The sequence below is a fragment of the Chelonia mydas genome, chromosome 28, assembly GCF_015237465.2.
Source record: "Chelonia mydas isolate rCheMyd1 chromosome 28, rCheMyd1.pri.v2, whole genome shotgun sequence".
NCBI lineage: Eukaryota > Metazoa > Chordata > Testudines > Cheloniidae > Chelonia > Chelonia mydas.
In genome coordinates, this window is record NC_051268.2 from 7965971 (window position 1) to 7990399 (window position 24429).

The following is a 24429-nucleotide window of genomic DNA, read 5'->3' on the forward strand; positions in this document are numbered from 1 at the left end:
TTAGGGCACGGTGTACACCCCTAGAATGCATTCTAGCAAACTGGAAGGTATTTGGTGCGGATCCGATGACTAAGAGCCAATTAAAACGATTCTGTACAGTTGACGGGCCTCAATATCAACTAGAGGACCAGGAGTGGTGCCACCAGGAGGGTCAATTAATTACAACACGATCCTTCAGTTACTCCTGTTCTGTCAGAGAACAAGGAAATGGAATGAACATATGTATGCGCATTTGTTTCTGACTTTATGTACTCGATCAGATATTTTACAGCACTGTAATCTGACTCTGACTGGTTCGGTAGCAGCTAATGTTAGTCCCCAGACCCCCACCCCCACTGTAATGGCAGAGCCGGTGTCCCCTTCGGCCCCTACGCCCACACCTTGTAAGTCCCCAATGGTTGGCCTATATCCCTTAATCACCAAAACTAAAGTCGCCAGGTCTGGATCGGACAGGCGTCCGACCACGACTATGCAGGTTTATACTCATGTGCCCTTTAATCCTGTGGATTTGGCTGCTTTCAAAGCATAGGCAGGAGAGTTTTCCACCAACCCAAGCAGGTTTATATCAGTCTTTGAGGGGTGCTTCAGTAGCCACAAGCCGGACTGGGATAATTGTAACATCCTCCTGCGAACCCTATTGTCTGAGGTTGAAAGACAACAGGTTGTGTCCAAGGCAAGGGAGGAGGCGCAAAGACGGTACGACCGGGATCATATTAATGTCCCTGACCCGGATGCACAAGTCCCCCGAGCAGACCCCAGGTGGAATCCAAATGATCATGGGGATATGACCCGCCTTACCTCCTATGAGGAGTTGCTTTTGCATGGACTCCGTCACTCGGCTGTCCTACATAATAATTGGGCAAAGCCATATGAAGTAATGCAGGATTTAAAAGAAAGCCCAGGGGCCTTTCTACAGCGTATTCAGGACACAATTCGACAGAACACTAATGCAGACCCCGATGATCAGGCAACTGAGTCAATTATTAAGGGAATTTTTACGAGCAGAGCAGCCCCTGATATTAAGAGAAAGTTACAAAAAAAAAAAAGGATTTAATGGGCATGACCATGGCACAAATCTTAGAGACTGCAAACCGAGCTTATAGTCTGAGAGAGACAGAGAAGGAAAAAAAGCAAGTGAGACTGATGGTAACAGCGGTACAGGCCGGCACTAAGAGAAGTGGCCGGGGAGGAAGGGGCCGTGGACACGAACGTCCGGGCCCGCAGGAGAGACGACTGGATCGCAACCAGTGTGCCTTGTGTCAACAAAAGGGACACTGGAAAAATGAGTGCCCAAAAAGGAAAGAAAAGGGGGGTGCTTCTGTGATGGCGATGGCGGAGCAGGAATAGGGGTGTCAGGGGAGACGGACCACCCTACCCCCAGAACCCCAAGTAAAGATGCGGGTAAAAAGCTCAGAAATAAATTTTTTAGTGGACTCTGGAGCGGCACGAACTGCTGTAAATCAACCCCTTCAGTTGCCAGTAGCAGATTCCCTTACTGTTTTGGGAGCCACAGGCAGGGACACCAAGTGCCCAGTGTATGCCTCAGCAGAATGCGCTTTAAGAAACAGGACTATATCCCACAAGCTGGTATACCTCCCTGAGTGTCCAACACCTCTGCTGGGACAGGATCTGCTTTGTCGCCTCGGTGCCACCCTGCATTTTACTAAGGATGAAATAACCCTTACCTTACCCCCTGAGAATGCATAAATCATGACCCTTGCAGTTGAGCCCTCAGCCATGGAAGCCCCAGAATGGAGCCCGTGGGAAGACCAGGTATACCCCCTCGTGTGGGCATCAGGGATTCCAGGAAAGGCCACCCACCAGACCCCCATTACTATTCACATCATACCAGGGAAAGGTCCAGTGCAAGTAAAACAGTATCCAATCAAGAGGGAAGCCAAAAAAGGTTTACAGGACACTATAAATCAATTCCTAATGTATGGTATTCTCCAGGAATGTCAGTCAGCCTGGAACACTCCCATTCTACCCATACGGAAGCCTGATGGTACGTATCGGCTGGTACAGGACCTAAGGGCAGTCAATGAACGGGTTAAGACTCTGCACCCTCTTGTCCCTAACCCGTATACCTTATTGGCTTCTATAGGGGGACAGTATACCCATTTTTCAGTTCTCGATCTGAAAGATGCTTTCTTTACCATTCCAGTTGCCACCCCATCACAGGAGATCTTCTCCTTCGAGTGGGAGGACCAAAAAAGGGTTAAAAAGCAACTTTGCTGGACAGTGTTGGCCCTGGGATTTAAAAACTCCCCCACCCTCTTTGGCCAGGCTCTGGCCAGGGACCTAGAGGAGTGGGATAATAAGGAGGCCCTCCTTCTGCAGTATGTAAATGATTTGTTAATTGCCACTGTGGGCCAAACCCCCTGCCTTAAAGCCACCGTGAGCCTCCTGAATTTTATTGGACTCCGGGGATATCGGGTAGCACCGAGTAAGGCTCAAATCGCCCTCCCAGAGGTACGGTACCTCGGGTTTCACATACGGCAAGGGGAGCGTCAGCTTTCAAGCGAAAGAAAGGAAGCTATCTGTCAAGTTCCTACTCCAAGTAATCGTAAGCAGCTCAGGGCATTTCTGGGTATGGCAGGCTTTTGCAGAATATGGATCCCAGAGTTTGGACTGTGGGCTAAACCCCTGTACGACTGTGTAAAAGGAGCAGATCATAACCCCTTCTATTGGACCCCACAGGCTGACAGGGCATTTAAAATCCTAAAAAAAAAAATCAATGGAAGCCCCGGCTCTGGGCTGCCGGATCTCTCTAAGCCGTTTCAGTTGTATGTACATGAATGAAGGGGGCTGGCCCTAGGAGTGCTTACACAGCTGTTAGGAGCATGGAGACGTCCTGTGGCTTATTTTTCTAAGCAATTGGATCAGGTTGCAAAGGGTTGGCCGGCATGTTTACGGGCGGCCGCAGCTACTGCCCTAGTGCTTGAGGAAGCCGAGAAGCTAACATTGGGAGGGGTTATGCAAATCTATACTCCCCATATGGTCCGAGCCTTATTGGATGCAAAGGGAGGGCTTTGGCTCACCCAGGCTCGGATTGCTCGGTACCAGGCTAAGCTGTTAGAGAACTCTGAAGTCACCTTACAGCCTTGCCCCTCCCTTAACCCAGCCACTCTCTTGCTAGAAACAGAGAAACAGAAACATGACTGTTTAGAGATCATAGATGCCCAGTACTCCAGCCGTCCAGATTTAAAGGATGTACCCCTCCCAAATGCAGATTATGAGTGGTACACTGATGGTAGCAGTACTGTAATAGATGGGCAAAGGAGGGCAGGTTATGCTGTTGTGACCCTCCATGACACTGTGGAAGCTGAAGGTTTGCCTGCTGGGACCTCCGCCCAGCTTGCCGAACTAATAGCCCTGACCAGTGCACTGGAACTGTCAAAAGGAAAGCGGGTCAACATTTTTACTAATTCAAAATATGCTTTTGGGGTGCTACATGCTCATGCTGGCCTATGGAAGCAAAGGGGAATGCTGACAGCCCAAGGCTCCCCAGTCAAGTACGGGCCCCAAATCCTCCGGCTCCTAGAAGCCGTACAACTTCCCTCGGAAGTGGCGGTGGTACACTGTAAAGCCCATCAAAGGGAGGATCAAGATGTGGCCAGAGGTAACGCCCGGGCAGATAGAGAGGCTAAGCATGCTGCCACCCTGCCATCCCCTCAGACTGAGAACGCCCATATGCATGCCCTTATCCCCTCAGTAGGGGAGCTTCCAACCCCTCAGTACTCTGGGGAGGAGAGACAGCTAACTGACAAACTCGGTCTCCGGGAAAAGGAGGGATGGCTCCATTCCCCAGAAGGGAAGGTCCTCTTACCAAAGGGCCTGATCCAGCCGGTGCTGCAAAAACTACATCAAACCACTCATGCTGGCAGGGAAGCACTTATCCAGCTAATGGAAAAATACTTTATCCCTTCTGGACTCCGACCCCTGGCTGCCCATGTACAAGCGGACTGCTTAGTCTGCCAAAAGAATAACCCCCGACCGGGACATCCTGTGCCACCAGCTGCCCTAGAACCCACTCCGGGCCCTGAACAAGTGTGGCAAATAGACTTTACTGAGTTTCCCCGGACCCAAGGGTTCAAATATCTCCTTGTCATAGTGGATCGGTTCAGTGGATGGCCAGAAGCCTTCCCATGCCGTAATTGCACTGCCAGAACAGTGGCCCTCAAGTTTGTTAAGAAGATCATTCCTCGCTTTGGACTCCCCCTGTGGATGGAATCTGACAACGGGACACACTTCACATCAAAAATCATTCAAAGCATCTCACATGCCTTACAGATCCCCTGGAAACTCCATACGCCCTGGAGACCGCAAGCCAGTGGGGTAGTGGAGAGTACCAATCAGACCCTTAAACGGCATCTCTCAAAAGTGTGCCAAGAAGCCTCACTGCGATGTTCTGATGCTTTGCCCCTCGTCCTACTCCGTATCCACATTCTCCCTAAGGGTAGATTAGGGCTTAGTCCCTTTGAAATTATATTTGGAAGGGCATGGCCTATGAATGGCATCCCGGTTCTGTCAGGGGAATGGAAGTTGGGTAATGTTTTTTTTGTCACAGTATATGTGTTCCCTGTCTGCTGTTCTTTTGTCTCTTCACAGGTATACCAAGGATTCCCAGCCTCTCCCCTTGGACTCTCCTGTCCACTCCTTACAGCCCAGTGACTCCGTGCTTGTTCGTACCTGGAAAGACGAGCCTCTCCAGGAAAAGTGGAAAGGACCCTATACCGTCCTGCTGATCTCCCATACAGCGGCAAAGATCAAGGGACACAAGAACTACATCCATCACTCTCGTCTGAAGGCAGTACCCGCCCCCTCGTCAGCAGAACAGTGGACCATCCAACCTGCTGACTCCTCATCTAGTAACGATCTCAGGCTAAAGCTACGGTTTAAAAGACACAAATAGTGGGCACCTTAACGCTAAAATGGGCCCACCCAGGTACTGGAGACCCTGGGTTAAAAAAACTCTGGTAATAATTAATTGGGTAACATTGTTATTTTCTGTATTAGTATTTCCAAACTGTGCATATCGGGAGCATAACTCCTTTGTTTTGCTTGCGCACCATGTTGCTATTTTAACAAACCAGACTGATTGCTGGGTATGTGCTCCAACTCCACTGTCCCCCAAAACGGGAATGCCCCTTGACATGCTTCCCTTGACCTTAGCAGAATTAGCCGCCACCAAAAAGCAGGAAAGAACGGACTCGCCGTTCTGGAATAAGACCTCTTTACAGCAGGCCACCTATCAGGACCAGGAGTATTCAGTTGCAGTACTCACTAAGGGAGTGTTATGTTTTACCCAAAACCAATCTGATCACTATGGGCGTCCTGTGGGAAAAAGCTCCTGTGTTATTACACAGTGGGCTAATAGGTATTAAATAAAGACCAAAAGGGGAGGCCAACAGTGTGGGTGTAATGGTTCCTCCCCTTTTAGGGAAACTCTTACAAATACTCTTACCACAAAAACGGGATTTGGAAATATAACTTGCAATCCAGTTAATATCTCCAATGTAGCAAGCCAATGGTGGGTTTATAGTGGTCCCTATGGCGAGTATAATTTGAATGGCACAATTAGAAACGGCCCCACTTGTACCCAATCAAAAGAATGGAATGCCCCCTTAGGGGCATATAAACTGTTTAGAAAAACAGCCTTAAATATCCCAGGAATCCCCTTAAAAAACAGTCCTTACTGGGCCCTACAGGGTCACTATTTTGTATGTGGCCGAAAGGCTTACAAGGTGCTGCCAGCCAACTGGACAGGTAGCTGTTATATAGCTCATGGAGTTCCTCATCTGTCAATAACTGCCACACTACCCAAAGGAAAAATTAAAAATGCCCAAGACACCTCTGTTAAGTCACAAAAAAAGACCCTGCGGCGACTGACTACAGCATTGGAGGGCAATATAAAAAATTCCCTCACAACCGAGAAGCTTGTAGGGTGCTCTGTACTGGAAACAGCGCCACTGTTTTCCGGGCCAGCCATGGCATGCATAGACCGCTATACTGTAAGGCTGCAAATGGTACTTAAAAAAATGGCCTTAAAGTTAAAAAACTCGGTTAATAATTTAAAATCAGCAATAAAAACATTAAATAAAAAGATACAGCAGCTCAGGACGTTTTCCCTCCAAAACAGGCTGGCTTTGGACTATCTCTTGGCATCCCAAAAAGGGGTTTGTGCCCTCGTCGGGTCCCAATGTTATGTATATATAAATAATAGCAATTATAAAATCTATAAAAAGGTGGTACAGGCTAAGGCCCATGCCCGAGCCGAAGCACAGGTTGCCTATACTGCCCCAAAGAGCGATTGGTTGCAAACCTTGTTTTCAGGCTGGAGTTTGTCGTTTTGGCTTGGTGGTTTATTTAGCCTGCTATTAAAACTTCTTTTTCCTGTATTGCTTGTATTACTGGTATTATGCTGTGCAGTATCATGTGTTAGGGCCCTTTTGCAAAAGTTAATAAGCCATTCTCTTCAGGGCTATCACAAAGTGCTTATGCAAAGTCCTATTATAAAAAAATAAATAGCCCAAGTAAAAAAACTCAGAGCCAAGGCTGTTGAGTGTTCTCAAAGGAGGGAGTTGTTGGGGACACTGGGACATGGCCACTAGGTAACTCGAGGGGATGGAAGACCACGAGTGTCGATGAAGCCCCCTCGCACTAGGCCCAAGTGTCCTTGGCCCCCCCCTCCCGCTTGGAGGCACTCGCAGCAGCTCTGCGTACAAGTGTCCTTGGCCCCCCCGCCTGGAGGCACACACAGCAGTTATGCTGAAAATCTGCAACAATATGTTGCAGTCAGACTGCCTGAAACTAAGCAAGGCCAAACAAGGCAGATATGGAAAGACAATGCTGAATAAAACAGCTTTATGTATGGTTTAAGAAATAATACAGAGAACAAGGGAACTAGCTGGGAACTGGATTGGCTGGCTAAATGGATACTTAGGGCAGCTTGCTATTGAATAAGTATGCTGGGAAAAAGAATGTATAAGAGCCTGTGTAACTTCCTGCTCTGGGTGCAGGATTTGAGATTTTATTCTCCCTGTACCTTTTTGCAGCTGCAAATAAACTTTTCTGCTTCTCCACCCCGTTGTAATTATTGGGTGTAGCACACCGGGTAGCGAACCAACTTCAGCTGTTGTTTAGCCTCTCGGCACTGGGTACCAGCAACAGATTCATAGATATTTAGGTCAGAAGGGACCATTATGATCATCTAGTCTGACCTCCTGCACAACGCAGGCCACAGAATTTCACCCACCACTCTTACTAAAAACCTCTCACCTATGTCTGAGCTATTGAAGTCCTCAAATCATGGTTTAAAGACTTCAAGGAGCAGAGAATCCTCCAGCAAGTGACCCGTGCCCCATGCTACAGAGGAAGGCGAAAAACCTCCAGGGCCTCTTCCAATCTGCCCTGGAAGAAAATTCCTTCCCGACCCCAAATATGGTGATCAGCTAAACCCTGAGCATATGGGCAAGATTCACCAGCCAGATACTACAGAAAATTCTTTCCTGGGTAACTCAGATCCCACCCCATCTAATATCCCATCATAGGCCATTGGGCCTATTTACCATGAATATTTAATTACCAAAACCATGTTATCCCATCATACCATCTCCTCCATAAACTTATCGAGTTTAATCTTAAAGCCAGATAGATCTTTTGCCCCCACTGCTTCCCTTGGAAGGCTATTCCAAAACTTCACTCCTCTGATGGTTAGAAACCTTCTTCTAATTTCAAGTCTAAACTTCCTGGTGGCCAGTTTATATCCATTTGTTCTTGTGTCCACATTGGTACTGAGCTTAAATAATTCCTCTCCCTCTCCGATATTTCCCTTTCTCTGGAGGCGATAGGCACTATCAGGACGGGATTGTATTCCTAACAGCCCAATAGCACCTTATTTCAATGTGACTAGTTTGGAATGTAAAGATGTGACCATACCTTCCCAGCTTATGGCTGCCTCTGCTGCTTAGCCAGAGGCATTAGCCTAAGAACAGGGCCTCAGACTGTCACACTGAGAAAAGGCCTTATACAGTCAGACAGTGATTTTGATTCTTTCTTTTATACCTTTATAACTAGCTAAATGATAAACGTATACCTAAATTCTTAAAGTATAGGCCTTTGCAGACAGGCCTGAATATCTATATCCTAACAGATGGCATGGCATGGAGCAGCCCTGGGGGTGCACCACGGCCCCCAGCCTCCCTGCCCCAGGGAACAGCAGGCTGGGGGTGGAACATGGGCGGGGGGTCGTCGTCAGGCTGTTTGGGAAGGCAGAGAGAAGAGGTGTTTTCTCTCTGTTTCTTTCCTCTCCATTTTCTGTCCCTTCCTTTCCTTCCAGGGTCCCCCCTGGCATTGCAGGTTGTGCAGTGACCCCCTCCCTCCACCCAGGACTCTGGAGCCTTTGCAGCAAAAGGATCCCATGAGATCAGCAGTGAACAAGGGACTTTTCCACCACACAGGAGACCCCAGCCTGAGACTAAAGGCAGCTCTGGGCTTTGCCTCTCTCCCTTCCTGGGAATCAAGGTCATGTTTTTACAAAGAGCTAAAGAAGCCTCAGCCCTGCCCTCCCCCGGTCTGAATTAATGTCCCATTTCCAACTATGTGCTCAAAATAAACAAATGTTTCTAAACCATGTGAGTGGAGTTAATTCAGTTCTCAGCCAAAGTCCTTCACTCTCATGCCTTAGGGCACTGCGCCACCATGTGGGTGTTTCATTTCCCACCTCAATTTCACACTGATCTATGAACAGCAAAACCTTCCTGTGTCTTTTGTCTGAGCCAGGGCATTCAGTTCCATTGAAACCTTCCATCCTGCAATGGCAGTGGTCAAACAGAGGGCATGTGGCCACCTGCATCCCTGACAGTGAGACCTTCGCTCTCCTCTTTCTTCATGCTACTGCTGTTCTTTTGTGATATGTCAAGGATGGAACAAAAGGCTGAGTTCACTCCAGGGTGGAAAAAGAAAGGAGCCTCCAACCTCTTGAAAAAGCTCAGTGCCCCAGAGAAAACCTGACCCCTGCCATTGGAATCACTGATGTGCTGGCGATATGATGGGGAAAGGGACTGCCTGAATTGTCAAGGTGGGGAATGAACAACAATCTACAGCAATGTCATTGACCACAGACACACTCTCATCATGTTCCAGCCAGAAGGGAAACCGGCAGAAATTCCTGCTGGTCAGCCCTGGACCCACTTACACACCCGCCCAGCTGTGAGGGTGCTGGGGAAGCTGGTCTGAGCAAACAATTGGAAATGATCATTCAGTGAGAACAGAGCCATAGTGTAGTGATACAAACAAGGAAGTCAAGTAGTTGTGGCCAAGTGGGTAAGGTGATAGACTAGAAATCCATTGGGGGTCTCCCAACACAGGTTTGAATCCTGCCAACCATGGAAGAGCTAAAGTTGTGGTTACTGCGGTTTTACTGCCTGTGCCTCCTTGGTGCCAACTGAAGCCCGGGCTGATGTCAGGCTAAGGCGGTGTCTACATTAGCACTTATGTCAGCAAAACACTTGTCACTCACGGGGTTTGCCAGCATAAGTGCTCATGTGCACACAGTGCTGTGTCGATGGGAGGTGCTTTCCTGCCAACCTAGCTACCACCACTCATTGAGCTGGTTTTATTTTGTTGATGGGAGAGCTGGCTGCCAGCATAATGCGGCTCCACGTGCGCTGACAGCGGCACAGCTGTGTCGGTACAGCTGTGCCTCTTGTAAGTGTAGCCAGGGCCTAAGTCTACACATAAAACGTTACAGTATTTCCGCACTTCACAGTAGCCACTCACTGCAGTAACGAGAAGGGTGATCCTGTCACTGTAGCTAATCCACCTCCCCATGACGTGGTAGTGAGGGTAACAGAGGAATTCTTCCATCCACCTAGCGCTACCTACACCAGAGCTTAGGTCAGTTTAACTACGTTGCTCAGGAGTGTGGATTTTTCACACCCCGAGAGACACAGCTTTGCCAATGTAAGTTCTCAGTAGAGACCAGCCCTTAGATCTGTCTATTTCAGTGTGTGCATGCAACTGTGAGAGTAAAACATCGATTCCCAAATACAGAGCCTGAATTCCCCAGATTTAATCTCCGTGCACTTTCCAGAAAGCCATAAAATTCAGTTCATTATTGCAAGAGAGGAAAATAAAAGCGATGCTATTGTTATGACTGATTAAATAAAGTTTAGATATTAGTTATATATATAAAAATTGATTACTGATTCCTCTAAGCAACACAATACCATGAAATAAAAACAGAGACAAACCTTGTCACTAAAGGTGAATTTCCCATATGATCTGCAAAATATTATTAATTTCCAATGCACCCCCATAGGAGGCCCGGACATCTCCAGTTTAACCTCTCTGCATCCACCTTCCCATTATAAATGCTCTCCTTGGATATTCCCAGACTTGGAAAACTGTGAAATTCAGACTATGAGCAGCAAACCTGGCTCCCTGCACCAGGAAGGATTTGGGAGTTTTGTTCCTTTCACTTAGTCCCTTCCAATAACACAGAGACAGTTTTATAAAAAGCCAAACCCTCCCCTCCTCAGCCAGCCAATGAGCTGGGGAAAATGTTACGGGCAGCAGAGACCACGGAAACAATTAAGTAACAGCAAACCCATCAGCAAGGTGCCTGAGTAGTTAAAGCAATGGGCTGCGCTGCTAATGTGGCGCAATCCTTGCTGGCCTCTTTTATCCTTCTCCCATCTCTCCCCAACAACCATTTTCTCCTTCAGTTCAGTGACAGCCCCACACGCATTACCTCCATCTCACAACGTGCAGGTCCACACATAAGCACTGCACCATCCTAGCGCTTCAGTGGAGACTCTATCTACGTTGATGTGAGGGCTTCTCCCCTCCACCATCTCAACCTATGTTGACGTTAGAAGCCCTCCTGTTGACAGAGCGCTGTCTACCCCAGGGGTTAGGTTGGTGTAACTGCATTGCTCAAGGGGGTGGATTTCTTACACCACTGTACAATGTAATTATACCAACCTAATTTTGTAGCATAGACCTGGCCCCAAGTGAAGCTTGTTGGGCCCAGGTGGGGGCTGGGAGGGAGTTAGGTGTGGGAGGGCTTAAATTATACTGCCAGGCATTAATAATAAAGGTGCTGAAAGTGTGGGAGTTGTACGTGGATAGGCTAGCGTTCCAGTCCCCTAGCAGACAACCCCATCACTGTGGGATAGGGGCACATCTCAGCTCTCAAACGGCACATTGTGGCTGCAAGAATCTGTGGGCAGCTCTTTCATTTACACTGAGGTTTGAGTCCCGTTTTGTGCACCATGTTTGAGAAAATCATAAACCACCGTTCGAAATAACAAATGCAGCAGGACGTGTTATTGTCCCTGCCACAAAGCAGACAGACCAATGGAGAAATGCCGTGAGGTTTAGGGTAATACTTCACTGCGCTTTTACCATTTACACCTGCTAAACTCCCTCCCCACCTTGAGGGGTCCCGGAGCCCAGTATCAATCCTGAGGAGAGATGCCTACACGGCAACTTTACAGCCCCACTGCCAAAGCCAGGCGTGGGTGTTTCATTGCAGTGTGACTATACCCTCACATTATGTCTACACTGCGATGAGACCACCCAGGACACCTGTCTCAAAGCCCGGGGCAGCTGGCTCAGGCCTGTGGGGCTGGGACTGCAGGGCTGTAACACGGTGGTTTGAGCATTGGCCTGCTAGACCCAGGGTTGTGAGTTCAATCCTTGAGGGGGCCATTTAGGGATCTGGGGCAAAAATTGGGGACTGGTCCTGCTTCAAGCAGGGGGTTGGACTAAACAACTCCCGAGGTCCCTTCCAGCCCTGATAGTCTATGACAGCGGAGACGTACGGGCTAGACCCAGCCTCCGAGCCCCCACGAGGGGTGAGGGTCTCCAGCCCGGGCCCAATGGCCACGCTGCAGCGTGTGGCCCCACCACCGGAGCCCAGGTCAGAGCAATTGAAAGGGCGCGATGAGAAGCCATAATCCCCCGGCGGCGGCGCCGCCCCCGAGCCCCGAGGCCATCGCTGCCCAGGCCCCGCCCGGGAGCAGGTCCCCGGGGGCCGCCACCTCCCTGCGGCTCCCGCAGCCTTGGCGCGGGGTCCTTGGCGGGCCCGCCCCGCGCTGACCCGGGCCTCTCCGCCAATCAGGGAGCGGGGAGGTGCCCACGCCCCCTCCGCCAATCGAAAGCCGAGCGTGAGGGCGCGCGAGAGAACTACGCTTCCCAGTGCGCACCGGGATAGGCCACTTCCGCTTCCTGCGGGATGCGTGGCGGTTGCCGGGGCAACCAAACCTTACTTCCGCTCCGAGGACAATCCGGAACTCCTGCTCTCAGCCTGTCCCGCGGCACTTCCGCTCTCTCGAGCCCAGGTAAGGGAGGGCCCCGGGGTCAGCCTGACCCTCCCCCCCGAGACACCCGCCCCCCCCCCCGGTTCTGTGCCCCTCCCCCAGCCGGCGCCTCTCACACCCGCCCCCTCCCGGAGCCCCCGGCGCCTTCCCGCTTCTAACGCGAACTCTGGTGTCCCGGGGGCGGGGCCGCTGCGCTGCGTGGGGAGCCTCAGCCCCGGGGTCTCCGGGCCCCGCCCCGCTGCTCCCCGAGGTCCGGGCAGCGCCCCTAGGAACAACCCCCCCCCCCCCGGGTCCGTCCGGCCCCGCCCCGCGTCCCGGCTCCCCCCGCGGCCAGCGCCGGCTCCAGAGGCAGCGAGCGGCCCCCCCGGCTCCTGGCAGTCGGGGGCCAGGGATCGTGCTGGGGGCGGGGTCTCCTGGCCGAGGGGCCGGGCCAGGGGCGCGGTAGCTGGGGGCTGGGCCTCCCTTTCCAGGTGACTGTCCCCTGCCAGGCGTCGGGTGCGTCTCCTGTCCCCCAAGTGTCAGATACAGACATGCCCACGTGTCGCAGCCCCCTGGGACTGGGCGTGGCTGACTCGCTCATGTGGACCGTGTACTTATAAAATAAACCCACTGGAATGTAAATATTGTACTTCCGTGTCAGTGTGTGGCACACAGGGCGGCGCACACACGTCGTATTGTGCAAAATTTAGTTTGGACTGACGTCACTAGTGCTTTTTATGTCGCCTGTTGTAAAACTAGGGAAATATCTAGATGAGTTGATCTACCCTCTGGAAGACCTTTGTGTACCCCCAGGGGTACCTGTACCACTGGTTGAGAACCACTGATGTCGGGGAGCCCAGGCCCACCCGCCGTACCGACTTCCAAGCCAGTACCCTAGGAGGCTGGTTCGGCTTTGCTTACCTTGCGTCAGCCTCAAGTCAGCTTCTGTGCGTCACCGCTTACTACCATGCGCCCCATGGACAGGAGTCAGAGAAAGGACGTCTCCTTTCAGGTGTAAAGGCAGCAAGCAATTATTGACACTTTCTCTAGTCTCCTTTTCAGATTTTGCCCCATTTTCTCTCTAATTTTCCAGACCCCGCTCCCTGGCAGGAGTTTGAGGGCTGGATTACCACGTGGGCAAATGAGACCAGGATGCCTCCCTGTGGGGTGGGTATTTCAGTTATCACTAAAGGTGGGCAAACTGCTCAGTCTCTCTCTGTCTGTCTCTCTCTCTGCTCAGGGTATTGGAGTTGAGCTTCCTGGGTCAGACACTGCTGCCTCCATTCCAGTCTGGGAATCAAGACTGAGCAGCTGCTGTTCCCCTGGCGGAATCAAGGCTAGGGAGTGACCTTAAGTAAAGTCTTCTCTGTGCCCAGACAAGGTGAGGACTTTCTCCAGCTGTAATTAGCCCATAAGGCAGCCCTAGACTTTGCCAACACCAACAGCTGAGCCAGAAACTCCAGGTGATTAATAGAGACTTCAGGGAAAATGCTTGTGCACAAACAGCCCTCCCCTTCATCCCACGTATTTCCTCCCCTTAGCAATTGTAGGAGCTGATCCAGTCATAGGAGACCGAACACCTAGAAATGGCTGCCCCTCAGCCAGAGGGGGAGGGACAGGGGAAGGAAGACATAAGGGGAAAAGAGAGAGAGACTGAAAGGTGTAGGGGGGGAAGTAACTGGGGAGAGATTCTCAGATCTCTGACCTGCCCACTCACACTTATTGCAGCATCCCTGGGCAGATTCACTTTCCTGTGACAAGGTGAGGTGCAGGGAGAGGAAAAAAACAATTTCCTGTACCACTAGCCTTGGGAGTGTGCTGCCCTGGGGACAATGTTGGGAGGGGAATCCCCCAAAGTCACTCCTTTTGTTCTGCTCTTGTTTTGCAATTGCTTCTCAGACTTTGTTACTGGGACAGTTTTAAAATGTCCTGGTGGTTTAGTGCTGATGGAAGGGGATGAATCAGTGCTGTAATAAAGTGACCAAACTTTTCCTCAGAATAGAATTATGGAAATGTAGGGCTGGAATGAACCTTGAGAGGTTATCTAGTCCAGCCCCCTACACTGAGGCATTTGTCCAACCTGTCCTTATAAACCTTCAGTGATGGCGATTCCACAACCTTCCTTGGTAACTACTCCAGTGCTTAACTAGCCTTTTTCACAACTTTGTCACATGGCTGTCTCAGATTCAGTTTGTGATCCACTATAACCTCCAGACCCTTTTCAGTAGTACTAGCCAGTTAGTTCCCATTTTGTAGTTGTGCATTGGATTTTCCTTGCTTAAAATGTAGTACTTTGCAGTTTTCTTCATTGAATTTCATCTTGTTTTTTCAGATAAATTCTCTAATATATAAAGGTCATTTATAAAGGTCATTTTAAATTCTAGTTCTTCTACGTGCTTTCAACTCTTCCCAGCTTGGTGTTATCTACAAATTTTATAAGCGTACGCTCCACTCCATTATCCTTGCCATTCATAAAAATATTAAATAGTACCAGTTCCAGGACTGGCTCCTGTGGGGCCCCATTAGGTAAATGCTCCCAGTTTGACAGCAAGCCATTAATACGTATTCTCTAAGTGCAGCCTTTCAAGAAATTGTGCACTCATAGTACTTTCATGTACACTACATTTCCCTAGTTTGCCTATGAGAATGCCATGGTGGCCTGGGTCAAAAGCCTTACTAAAATAAAGATATATCATGTCTACAGTGTCCCCCGCATCCATAAAGGCATTACCCCTGTGAAAGCAGGAAATCAGATTGGTTTGGCATGATTTGTATTTGATAATCCATGCTGCCTATTACTTTTCACTTTACTGTTCTCTAGGTACTTATGAATTGATTGTTTTAATAAAATTTTCTTTCCAGTTATCTAAGGCTTGACTGGTTTTTATTCCCCCAGGTCTTCATTGTTCCCCTTTTTAAAGACCGGTTTTATGTTTGCCCTTCTCCTGTCCTGTGGGACCTCACCATCCTCCAGGAGTTGTCAAAGATAATTGTTAACTGTTCCAAGATTGCTTCAGCTAATTCCTCAAGTACCCTGGGATGAGCTTCATTAGGCCCTGCTGACTTTAATATATCTAACTTATCTAAATATATTTTAGCCTGTTAGTTCCCCATTGTGGTTTCTGTTTGTCCCACTCTTGATTAAGAATAATTGTTTTAGTATCTGGTCATAATTAAACTTTTTTAGTGAATATAAAAAGGCATTAAACACCTTAAGTCTTCTTGATGTCATCTGTTATGAACTCTCCGTCCCTGGTAAGTAGAGTACCTACATATTCCTTCACCTGTTTCTTGCTCCCAATATATTTATAGAACCCTTATCTTGGTGCCATTTCTATAACTTGCTAGGCCTAACTCATTTTGTGAGTTAATCTTTCTGATTTTTCCCCCCACATGCTTGTGCTATTCTTTTGTACTCATCCATAGCAATTTGTCCATGATAGCACTTTTTGTAGGATTCCTTTTTATTTTCTGATCATTAAAGAGCTCCTGATAGAAAGAATAGTAAGTGGGCAAAATAGCCCTATCTTTCCTTCACATTATGATAGTTTGCTGTTGCTCCTTTAATATTGTCTCTGAGAAATCTCCATCTCTCCTGAACTCTTATTTTCAGCTCAGATTTCATTCCATGGGACCTCATCTACCAGATCTCCGGGTTTGTTGAAGTCTGCCTTTTTGAAGTCCATTGTCCTTATTCTGTTACTCTCATGCCTTCCTTCTCCCAGAATCTTGAAATCATCATTTCATGATCACTTTTACCCATATTGCTTTCCACCTTCAGTTTCCTAACTAATTCCTTCTTGTTAGCCAGAATCAAGTCTAAAAGGCTGTCCTCCAGTTACTACTACTTCAAACCTCTGAAACAAACAGGTGTCCCTAGTACATTCCAAGAACTTACAGGTTTTTTTCAATTCCTTTTCTAACAGAGGTCTGGGTAAGTAAAATGTATTTTGAATTTCTCTGTTATTTGTGCAACAGTCTAGAACACTAGTGTGCCCGGAAAGAGCCTGGGGGGTAATTTTGATGTGAAATTATTTCCTGTTCTAACATGTCTGCAATTGCCCTTTTTTGCTCTAACAGGCTGCAGTGTAACATCCCTGTTTTGCTCCAGATCATTCCATCCTTCCAGGGAAGGGAAATGGCTGCAGTGGAGCCAGTTGAGGTAGGATTTATCAGGGAGTTGCTAGTGGGTTCCTGTTAGAGAGAGAAGGGCAGTAAATACATAGGAGGTGGGCACTTGGGGGGGGCGGGGGAGGGGAGTTGGTCTGAAGGTGGGAGGGGTCAGGAATTACACAGGGTGGAGAAAGGGAGAGGGGCAAGGTGTGAAAAACGTTCTGGGATTTGGTAGGAACAGACCCCTGGGGTTTGTGGGTAGGAATTTTCTAATTTGTGGAACAGGAAACAACCCCCCTGGAGTGGGCTGGGAAAACTTACCAGAGTCCAATACTAGAGCCTGAACCTACCAGCCAGAGGCTGCTGTGAGATATAAAGGGGCACCCATCAGCAGTGTTCCTCTAATTTTTTTATGTCCATGTGCGGAATGAATTTTGTTATGTGCCCCAATATGGAGGTGATGTGTGACTATGTGGGCTCTGGGGTGGGGCTGGGGATGAGGAGTTTGGGGGTACAGGCTGCCCTGAGGTTGCGGTGGGGAGAGAGGACTCCCCCCAGCCCTCTCTCACCTCAGCAGCTTGGGGCAGGGGGAGAGGTGCCTCAGGGAGGGGCTCCTCTCCCACAGCAGCGGCAAGTCCAGGGTAGGTCTGTGCTGGCCGGGGGAGGGGCGCCTTTCCCCCAACCGTGGCAAGTCTGGAGCAGGTCCACACCGGGGCCAACGGGGAGGGGTGCCTTTCCCTGCCGCAGCCCTGAGTCCCTGCACGGGGCTTAATAGGCAGCTGTGCGGCCGTGCACCTTAGAGGGAACTTAGCACTTCAGGGAGGCCCAGGGAAGACACCCCCATCTAGCTGCTATCAATGGGGAGGGTGTTGCAATTCCCACCATGGTGTTATCCCTGGACTCTGCTGGGAGCCTTATCTCCTGTATGAGCCTCTGGCTAGTACGTGAGTGATGAAAGTGAAGACCCCTGCCCCCTCTCTCTGCTCAGAGGGGTGAAGGGCTCTCTTTTTCTCCGCTCACCCTAATGCTTCCTGCCTGTTCCGATGGGGCAGGTATGGGATAATGCTGTCTGCCTGCTTCCCAGAGCTTCCATGTGATTGGCGCTCCTCTCCTGTGAATTGTGGGGTTGTCAGAGGCAGCAGGTACTGAGTGGGGGCTCTTTCTCTTTCAGGGGCCGGTGACCTTCGAGGAGGTGGTTGTGTATTTCACCAAGGAAGAGTGGGCTTTGCTGGACCCCGCTCAGAGAGCTCTGTACAGAGATGTCATGCAGGAGAACTATGAGAATGTGACCTCGCTGGGTAAGGATTCCTGTCCCCTGGGTTATTCGAAGGGGAAGTGAAGAGTTTAGTTTCACAACACCCCACAGTGCAACCTCATCTCTGCCCTGTTTCAGCAACACCCCAACAGGCAAATGACACATACACTAGCACTCTACCCTCCCCGCTACGGAGCAGTTTGGGAACAGAGCACAGGACCAGTACAGCACAAAGTCTAACACCTTCTCTTTGCTAAGGCAAAACTTGGGGTTAGGTTTCATGTAGGGAACAGAAGGTACCTACACCTGGCCTGCACTTAGATATTGAGCCTACTACACACAATCCATCTCAGACTTTCATAATGTTACCACCTCTTTACCCTTGCACTGAGGATTCCTTCTGAGTAATTGCCTTCACTTACCCTCTCTGAGCATTGGAGACCACTAGCATGTATGCCACCAGACTGCTGACAAACCTTGTGACAAGAACATGCTCTTAAATACATCTGTGGTGGGCGTCTACCCCTCACAGGCATAATCAATTTAATTACATTATGGTCAAACCATGTAAAATGGTCAAAATATGTAAAACCACATTATTACAAAGTGGTTAAGCTGTATTCACCTCTTGAACCAGATCCTGTGTGCCATTTAGGGGTAAATCTAGACTTGCCTCTCCCCTTGTGGATTCCAGAACTAGCTGCTCCAATACGATGTAATTAACGGTGAATAAAAACTTTATCTCTGCATCCCATCCTGAGGTGACATGTACCCAGTAAACATTTGGGGATTTCCACTGACCATATATTACTGACTTTTCCATTTTTATAATCTCTCTAATCTCCCTGAGCATTCCATAATCACTAAGATCATCCTGGTAAGGTGTTCAGTAGTATATTCCTATTGCTATACTGTTATTATTCAAGCGTGGAATTTTTATCAGTAGAGATTCTGTGGAACAGTTTGATTCATTTAATTTTTTTTTACTATATTTCACTGCATGCTGTCTTTCACATCATGCATTTGAGTCAGAGCCCTAACACTGTGTGTTGTAAATTTTTCATATGATCATAAGAATGGCTCTACTGGGTCAGACCAAACGTCCATCTAGCCCAGTATCCTGTCTTCCAACAGTGGCTAGTATCAGGTGCCCCAGAGGGAATGAACAGAACAAGTAATCATCGAGTGATCCATCCCCTGCCACTCATTCCTAGCTTCTGGCAAACAGAGGCTAGGGACAGCATTCCTGCCCATCCTAAGTACATCAGAATCAGGAACCCTGCCAGACAATCAGTGGGGCTACTGGGTGCTTGGGGTGCTAAATGAGCACTCAACTGCTCTGCAATGCCCTTGATTCCCTAACTGAATCCTTTGCATCAGTCTTCACTGCAGAGGATGTGAGGGACTTTCCTACACCTGAGCCATTCTTTGTAGCTGGCAAATCTGAGGAAAAGTTCCAGATTAAGGTGTTGATAGAGGACATTTTGGAACAAATTGATAATTTAAACATTAATAAGTCACAAGGGCAAGATGGTATTAACCCCCTCTTTAGACCACTAATCCTGCCCTGCACCCACATGGTGAGCAGTATATTTCAGGACAATGTGAGTAAGCATGTAAACTGCAGAGAAACTAGAATAGCTGGCTTTTAAACAGAAAGTAATGCTGAACCCTAAATACAGTGGAGCTGGTGGTCTGCTAGGATAACTTTCCAAATGCATGTAGGACATGGCAATCAGGTGCACCCATCTGTGGACATGAGACAGTTTGAGGGTCTCATTCAGGCTTTAAGACAAGGGAGAGCAGGAGGAAGGGAGAAGATGATGGGGAACTGGTGTTTGTGGGGTGCCACAAGGCAGGGAGGCCTGAGATCAGAGGCAATAAAGGGGAGGGGTGTGTGGAGGACTAGGATTAGAGGGAATCTGGGATGATTGGGTACAGTAGAAGGAGGAGGCTGGAGGGAGTCAGCGAGAGTTGCTCCTGGGAACTGGTAATGGTGTGAGCTGGGAGAGTGGGGACTAGGAATGGGGAAAAGGGGGTGGAGGGCCCAGCAATGGTGGTGCTGTTGAGGGAGAGTTGAGTAGGTGATGAGTAGCTGGGAGTGGGGAACACTTGGAGCCGAGGGACATGGGGAGTAAAGGGCTTGGAGAGTGGTTGCTCTAGAAAGCAGGAAAGGCCTGGTGGGGTCGGAAGGGACCGTTTCAGAGAGTGAGAGATTTTGAGCAGGGCACTGGGACTGTTTTTGCAAAAGTTTCTACTGGCCTCTCCCTAGGCAAAGCTCAGAACCACTACTTCATTCTGATCCTCGACCTGTCAGCTGCCTTTAATCCATCGACCATGTTCCTCTTCTTGAAATCTGATCTTCCCTTATCCTCTCCCACTTCTCCTACTTCTTTGAGCTCTGTTTCAGTGTTTCCTTGGACAATCCTCATCCCCACTCCAGCTTTCTGCGGGGCTTACACAAGCTCTGTCCTTGGTTCACTTCTCTTTGGTTAATTTCATTCACAAACACAAATTCAGCTTTGAGTGGTAGCCGTGTTAGTCTGTGTCAGCAAAAGCAACAAGGAGTCCTTGTGGCACCTTAGAGACTAACAAATTTATTTGGGCATGAGCTTTCATGGGCTAGAGCCCACTTCATCAGATGCATGGAGTGGAAAATATAGGAGCAGGTATAAATACATGAAAAGATGGGAGTTGCCTTACCAAGTGTGAGGTCAGTCTAACAAGACAATTCAATTAACAGTAGGATACCAAGGGAGGAAAAATAACTTTTGTAGTGGTAATTAGAGTGGCCCATTTCAAACAGTTGACAAGAAGGTATGAGGAACAATAGGGGGAAATTAGTATGGGGGAAATTAGATTTAGGTTTTGTAATGACCCAACCACTCCCAGTCTTTATTCAGGCCGAATGTGATGGTGTCCAGTTTGCATATTAATTCCAGTTCTACAGTTTCACATTGGAGTTTTTGAAGTTTTTTGTTGTTGAAGAATTGCCACTTTTAAGTCTGTTATTCAGCTACCGTCTCTATGCTGATAACTCACAGATCTAATTCTCTGCTCCAGACCTGTCTCTTTCTCTCCAAACTGAAATCTCAGCCTGTCTCTCTGATATTTCTTCATAGATGTCTAGTCATCAGCTCAAGCTCAAAAGCTTAAATGGCTAAAACACAGGTCTTAATATTTCCCCTGAGCCATCCCCCAGCCTCCTTTCTGTATCACTGCAGAGACCACCACCATCCTTTTCTGCATTCTGTCTCTCACGTCTGTACGCTGCGCATATGCCGCAACACAGGCCTCTCTCTAGGTCCTCACATGCACCTTATTTCTACATCTTGCATTTTCTTACTGCATAATGTCCCTAAAGTACAGCCTTTCCTACCCATCCACACAGCTAAAACTTTTGTCCAAGCTCTCATATTCTCCTGTCTCAATTTATTGCAACATTCTTCTCTCCTCCTTAATGTATGCAATCGTGCGCTGCTCATATCCATTCAGAAGTAAACATCCACAAAGCTGGCTCACTATCCTCAAATGTGACCTCTGAGGAAAGTTTGAAAGAATTGGTGGTGTTTAGTCTTGAGAAAAGAAGATTGGGAGGGACCTGATAAGCGCCTTCAGATATGTTAAAGGCTGCTTTGCAGAGGATGGTGATCAGTTGTTCTCCATGTGCACTGGGTTAGGAGAAGTAGTAATTGGCTTGATCTACAGCAAGGGATGTTTAGGTTGGCTATTAGAAGAAACTTTCCAACTGTGAGGATAAATAAATCCTGGAATAGGTTACCAAGAGAGGTTGTGGAATCCCAGTCACTGGAGGTTTTTGCAAACAGGTTGCTGACATATATTTGTCTAATGTTCTATATATACTTGGTCCTGCATTAGGGCTGCAGGATAGATTAGCTGACATTTTGAGGTCCTTTTACCCCTGTGTTTCTGTGATTTTATGATTCATTATCCTAGTCTTTTTCTTTGACCTTGTCTCTCTCTGGAGAATGGGGGATTTATTTAGTAGTTTCTTTTAATGAAAAATATACATGGGTCTGCTTCCCTCTCAATTTGTTTTGCTAGCCACTGGGTGTGAAGAAATTAATTCCTCTTCTGGGATGTGGATGTAATTGCTATTGAAGTAACACTTTCAAGAACTGTTGATATATGAATGAGGCACACTGCACAGGGGAAGTCTCAAAGATTGGACATGAAGGTGTAATGACTGGGTCTAAGGAAAACAGAACACAAGAACACAACTGCAGTATATTTTGGGATGTAGGAACTAGGGTTCAAACCAACTGGGCTTTAACTTTGCTGCTATCCAGGACAAAAAGACTGAGACAAGGAGAGAGAGAGAGATGAAATGGAGGAGGCTTTGGAAAAGCTGGGCAGATGACTCTGCCAAAATGAATGTAGAGTTCAGTATTGCTTTACTGAACTAACCAAGGGATCTGTGTTGCAGTTGCTTAAGCAGTGTGGTCTTGTTATGAAAAGGCTGTCTTGTGTTGCTGCAAATACCTACTGGCTGCAGCACCCCAAAAGAAGTGATGTTTATGAGGGGTCTGAAATCATTTGAACTCACTGAAGTGCCATCATGACACAAAGGGTGCTGCCTCCAGAAGTGCCTATCTCCGAGGAGTGGAGGCCTGGGGCTCACTCTTGCAGAAAGCAAAGGCTAGGAAGTAACATGTTATGTATATGTCTACACTGTCTCTGAGAGAGATCCTCCTAGCCTAGGTCCACAGACTCACTCTGGAGGGCTATATATAACTGTCTAGGTGTTGGAGGTTGGGCTAGAGCAGGGGTCTCAAACTCAAATGACCACGAGGGCCACATGAGGACGAGTGCATTGGTCCGAGGGCCACATCACTGACACCCCCACCCTCACTGCCTCCGGCCCCGCCCCCACTCCACCCCTTCCACGAGGCACCGCCCTGCCCCACCTCTTCCCACCCCTTCCCTGCCCCCATTCCAACCCCTGCCCTGAAGTCCCAACTCCGCCCCCTCCCTGCCCCCCAGGGGGTGCAGGAGAGGTGCGGCAGGGGGCTCAGGACAGGGGGTTGGGGTGCAGCAGGGGGTCAGAGTGTGGCAGGGAGCTCAGGGCAGGGAGTTGGGATGCAGGAGGGGTGCGGGCTCCGGGGTGGCAGTGGCGTGTACTGGGGCCAGGCTGCTTGGCGGGCCGCAGGAAATAGCCCCGCGGGCCACGTGTTTGAGACCCCTGGACTAGAGCTAGGTCTCTCAAACCAGGGATGGGCTTGGGAGCCTGAGCTCCACTTGAGCTGCAATGTCTACACGGCTGTTTTTAATGTGCTAGCTTGAGCATCACTCTTGCAAGTTTGGGGACCTAGGCTGAAAGGCTCGCTCCCTGATGTAGTGCAGACAGCCTAAAGGGAGCAGACCCAGGAGACCCTGTATAAAGGCTAGAGTCATCCAAGACCCTTGAAAACCATTTCACAGCCATCTCTCTTAATCCCTCCACTATCTCCACCATTCCTATCATATCAAACATAAAACACTTATCTTCAGTGTCAAGGCCCTTTCTGGCTTATTACTACCTTACATATGATCTCTCTTTCAGTACTGAGGTGCGATCTCACACTTCTGATCAGCTCGTGATGCCAGCCTCTATCACCCACTTGTTAAATTTTCAGACAAGCCCCTTCATGGAGAGGAAAATTTACAATAAGGTCAAAGGAACAACCAGAGGGAAAGCTGCTCAACATCTTGGATGCCTACACACAAATGCAAGGAGTATGGGGAAGAAGGAGGAAGAACTGGAAGTATTAGTACATAAGCTAAATTATGACTTAATTAGCATCCCAGAGTCTTGGTGGGACAAGTCTTGTGATTGGAATATTGTTGCAGACGAATCTAGCTTGTTCAGGAAGGACCAGTAGGGTAGAAAGGGAGGAGGTGTTTCATTATATACTCCTGGGGGAATTCTGCGCCACTGTGCAATGCAGAATTTGCGCAGAAATGCTGTGCATGCAGAATTTTCTTTTTTGCCCCACCAAAATGGGCTGCAGAGCTGCTGGCCCCCACTAGGGGCCACTTGGCCTGGCAGAGCTGAGCTCACAAATAGAAGATGCTGCTGGGGGGTTCCTGGCAGCTGCAAGTCTCAGAATGCTCTGAAGGAAGAAAGCAGCATGCAGGAAACTCCATACAAGCCTGGGACCCAACGTCAGGCTGTTTCTCCCTCTAGATCCCTGGGCTCTGGGGTTGGGGGTGTTTGTGAATGGGCTGAGGGGGGTGCAGGTGTCTGGACTGGGGGGCACCCTGCAGCTGGGCTCGGGGGGGGGGGTGGTGGAGTGGTGGGAGAGAAACAGAAAGAGCGTTGTCGTAGGGGTTTCTTTAACTCTCTACTCCTGGGGGAATTTTTGTGTATGTCTGGATTGTTACACACATACTTGCTAACATATTTTGAAATAAATTACCAAAATAATTGAAACTAGCATGATGGTGTAGAGTTATTTTGACAAATAAAATATGCAGAATTTTAAAATATTGTGTGCAGAATTTTTAATTTTTTGGCACAGAATGCCCCCAGGAGTCAAAAATATAAATACTTGTTCTCAGATCCAGGAGAAGGTGGTAAGCAGAACAGCTGAGGTTCTCTATGTGAAGATAACAGGAGTAAAAAAAATAGGGGTGATGTTGTGGTTGGAGTCTTCTGTAGGTAAAGATATCAGGAAGAGAAGGTGAATGAGGAATTTTTAGAGCAAATAACAGAAATATCTGAAACACAAGATGTAGTAGCTATGGGGGGCT

The 24429-nt window shown here is 48.6% G+C and overlaps 2 protein-coding genes across 16 annotated transcripts in view; one reads left to right on the top strand and one right to left on the bottom strand.

Moving 5' to 3' along the window:
• LOC102934530 (zinc finger protein OZF) overlaps positions 1-24429 on the bottom strand; it is a 1287564-nt gene that overhangs the window by 1226240 nt on the left and 36895 nt on the right.
• Positions 1-24429, top strand: part of LOC102930400 (zinc finger protein 501) — a 1110025-nt gene that overhangs the window by 1076584 nt on the left and 9012 nt on the right. For 5 of the 16 annotated variants that reach the window (XM_037887391.2, XM_037887392.2, XM_043537398.1 and 2 more), the window contains exons 1-3: positions 12296-12350; positions 13549-16470; positions 17593-17719. In XM_037887391.2, the coding sequence (XP_037743319.1) occupies positions 16357-16470; positions 17593-17719 (241 nt within the window). In that variant the 5' untranslated portion in view covers positions 12296-12350; positions 13549-16356. Of the gene's footprint in view, positions 1-12222; positions 12351-13401; positions 13476-13548; positions 16471-17592; positions 17720-24429 lie in introns of those variants that run through there. The other 11 variants (XM_043537402.1, XM_043537403.1, XM_043537401.1 and 8 more) reach the window with 7 other exon arrangements.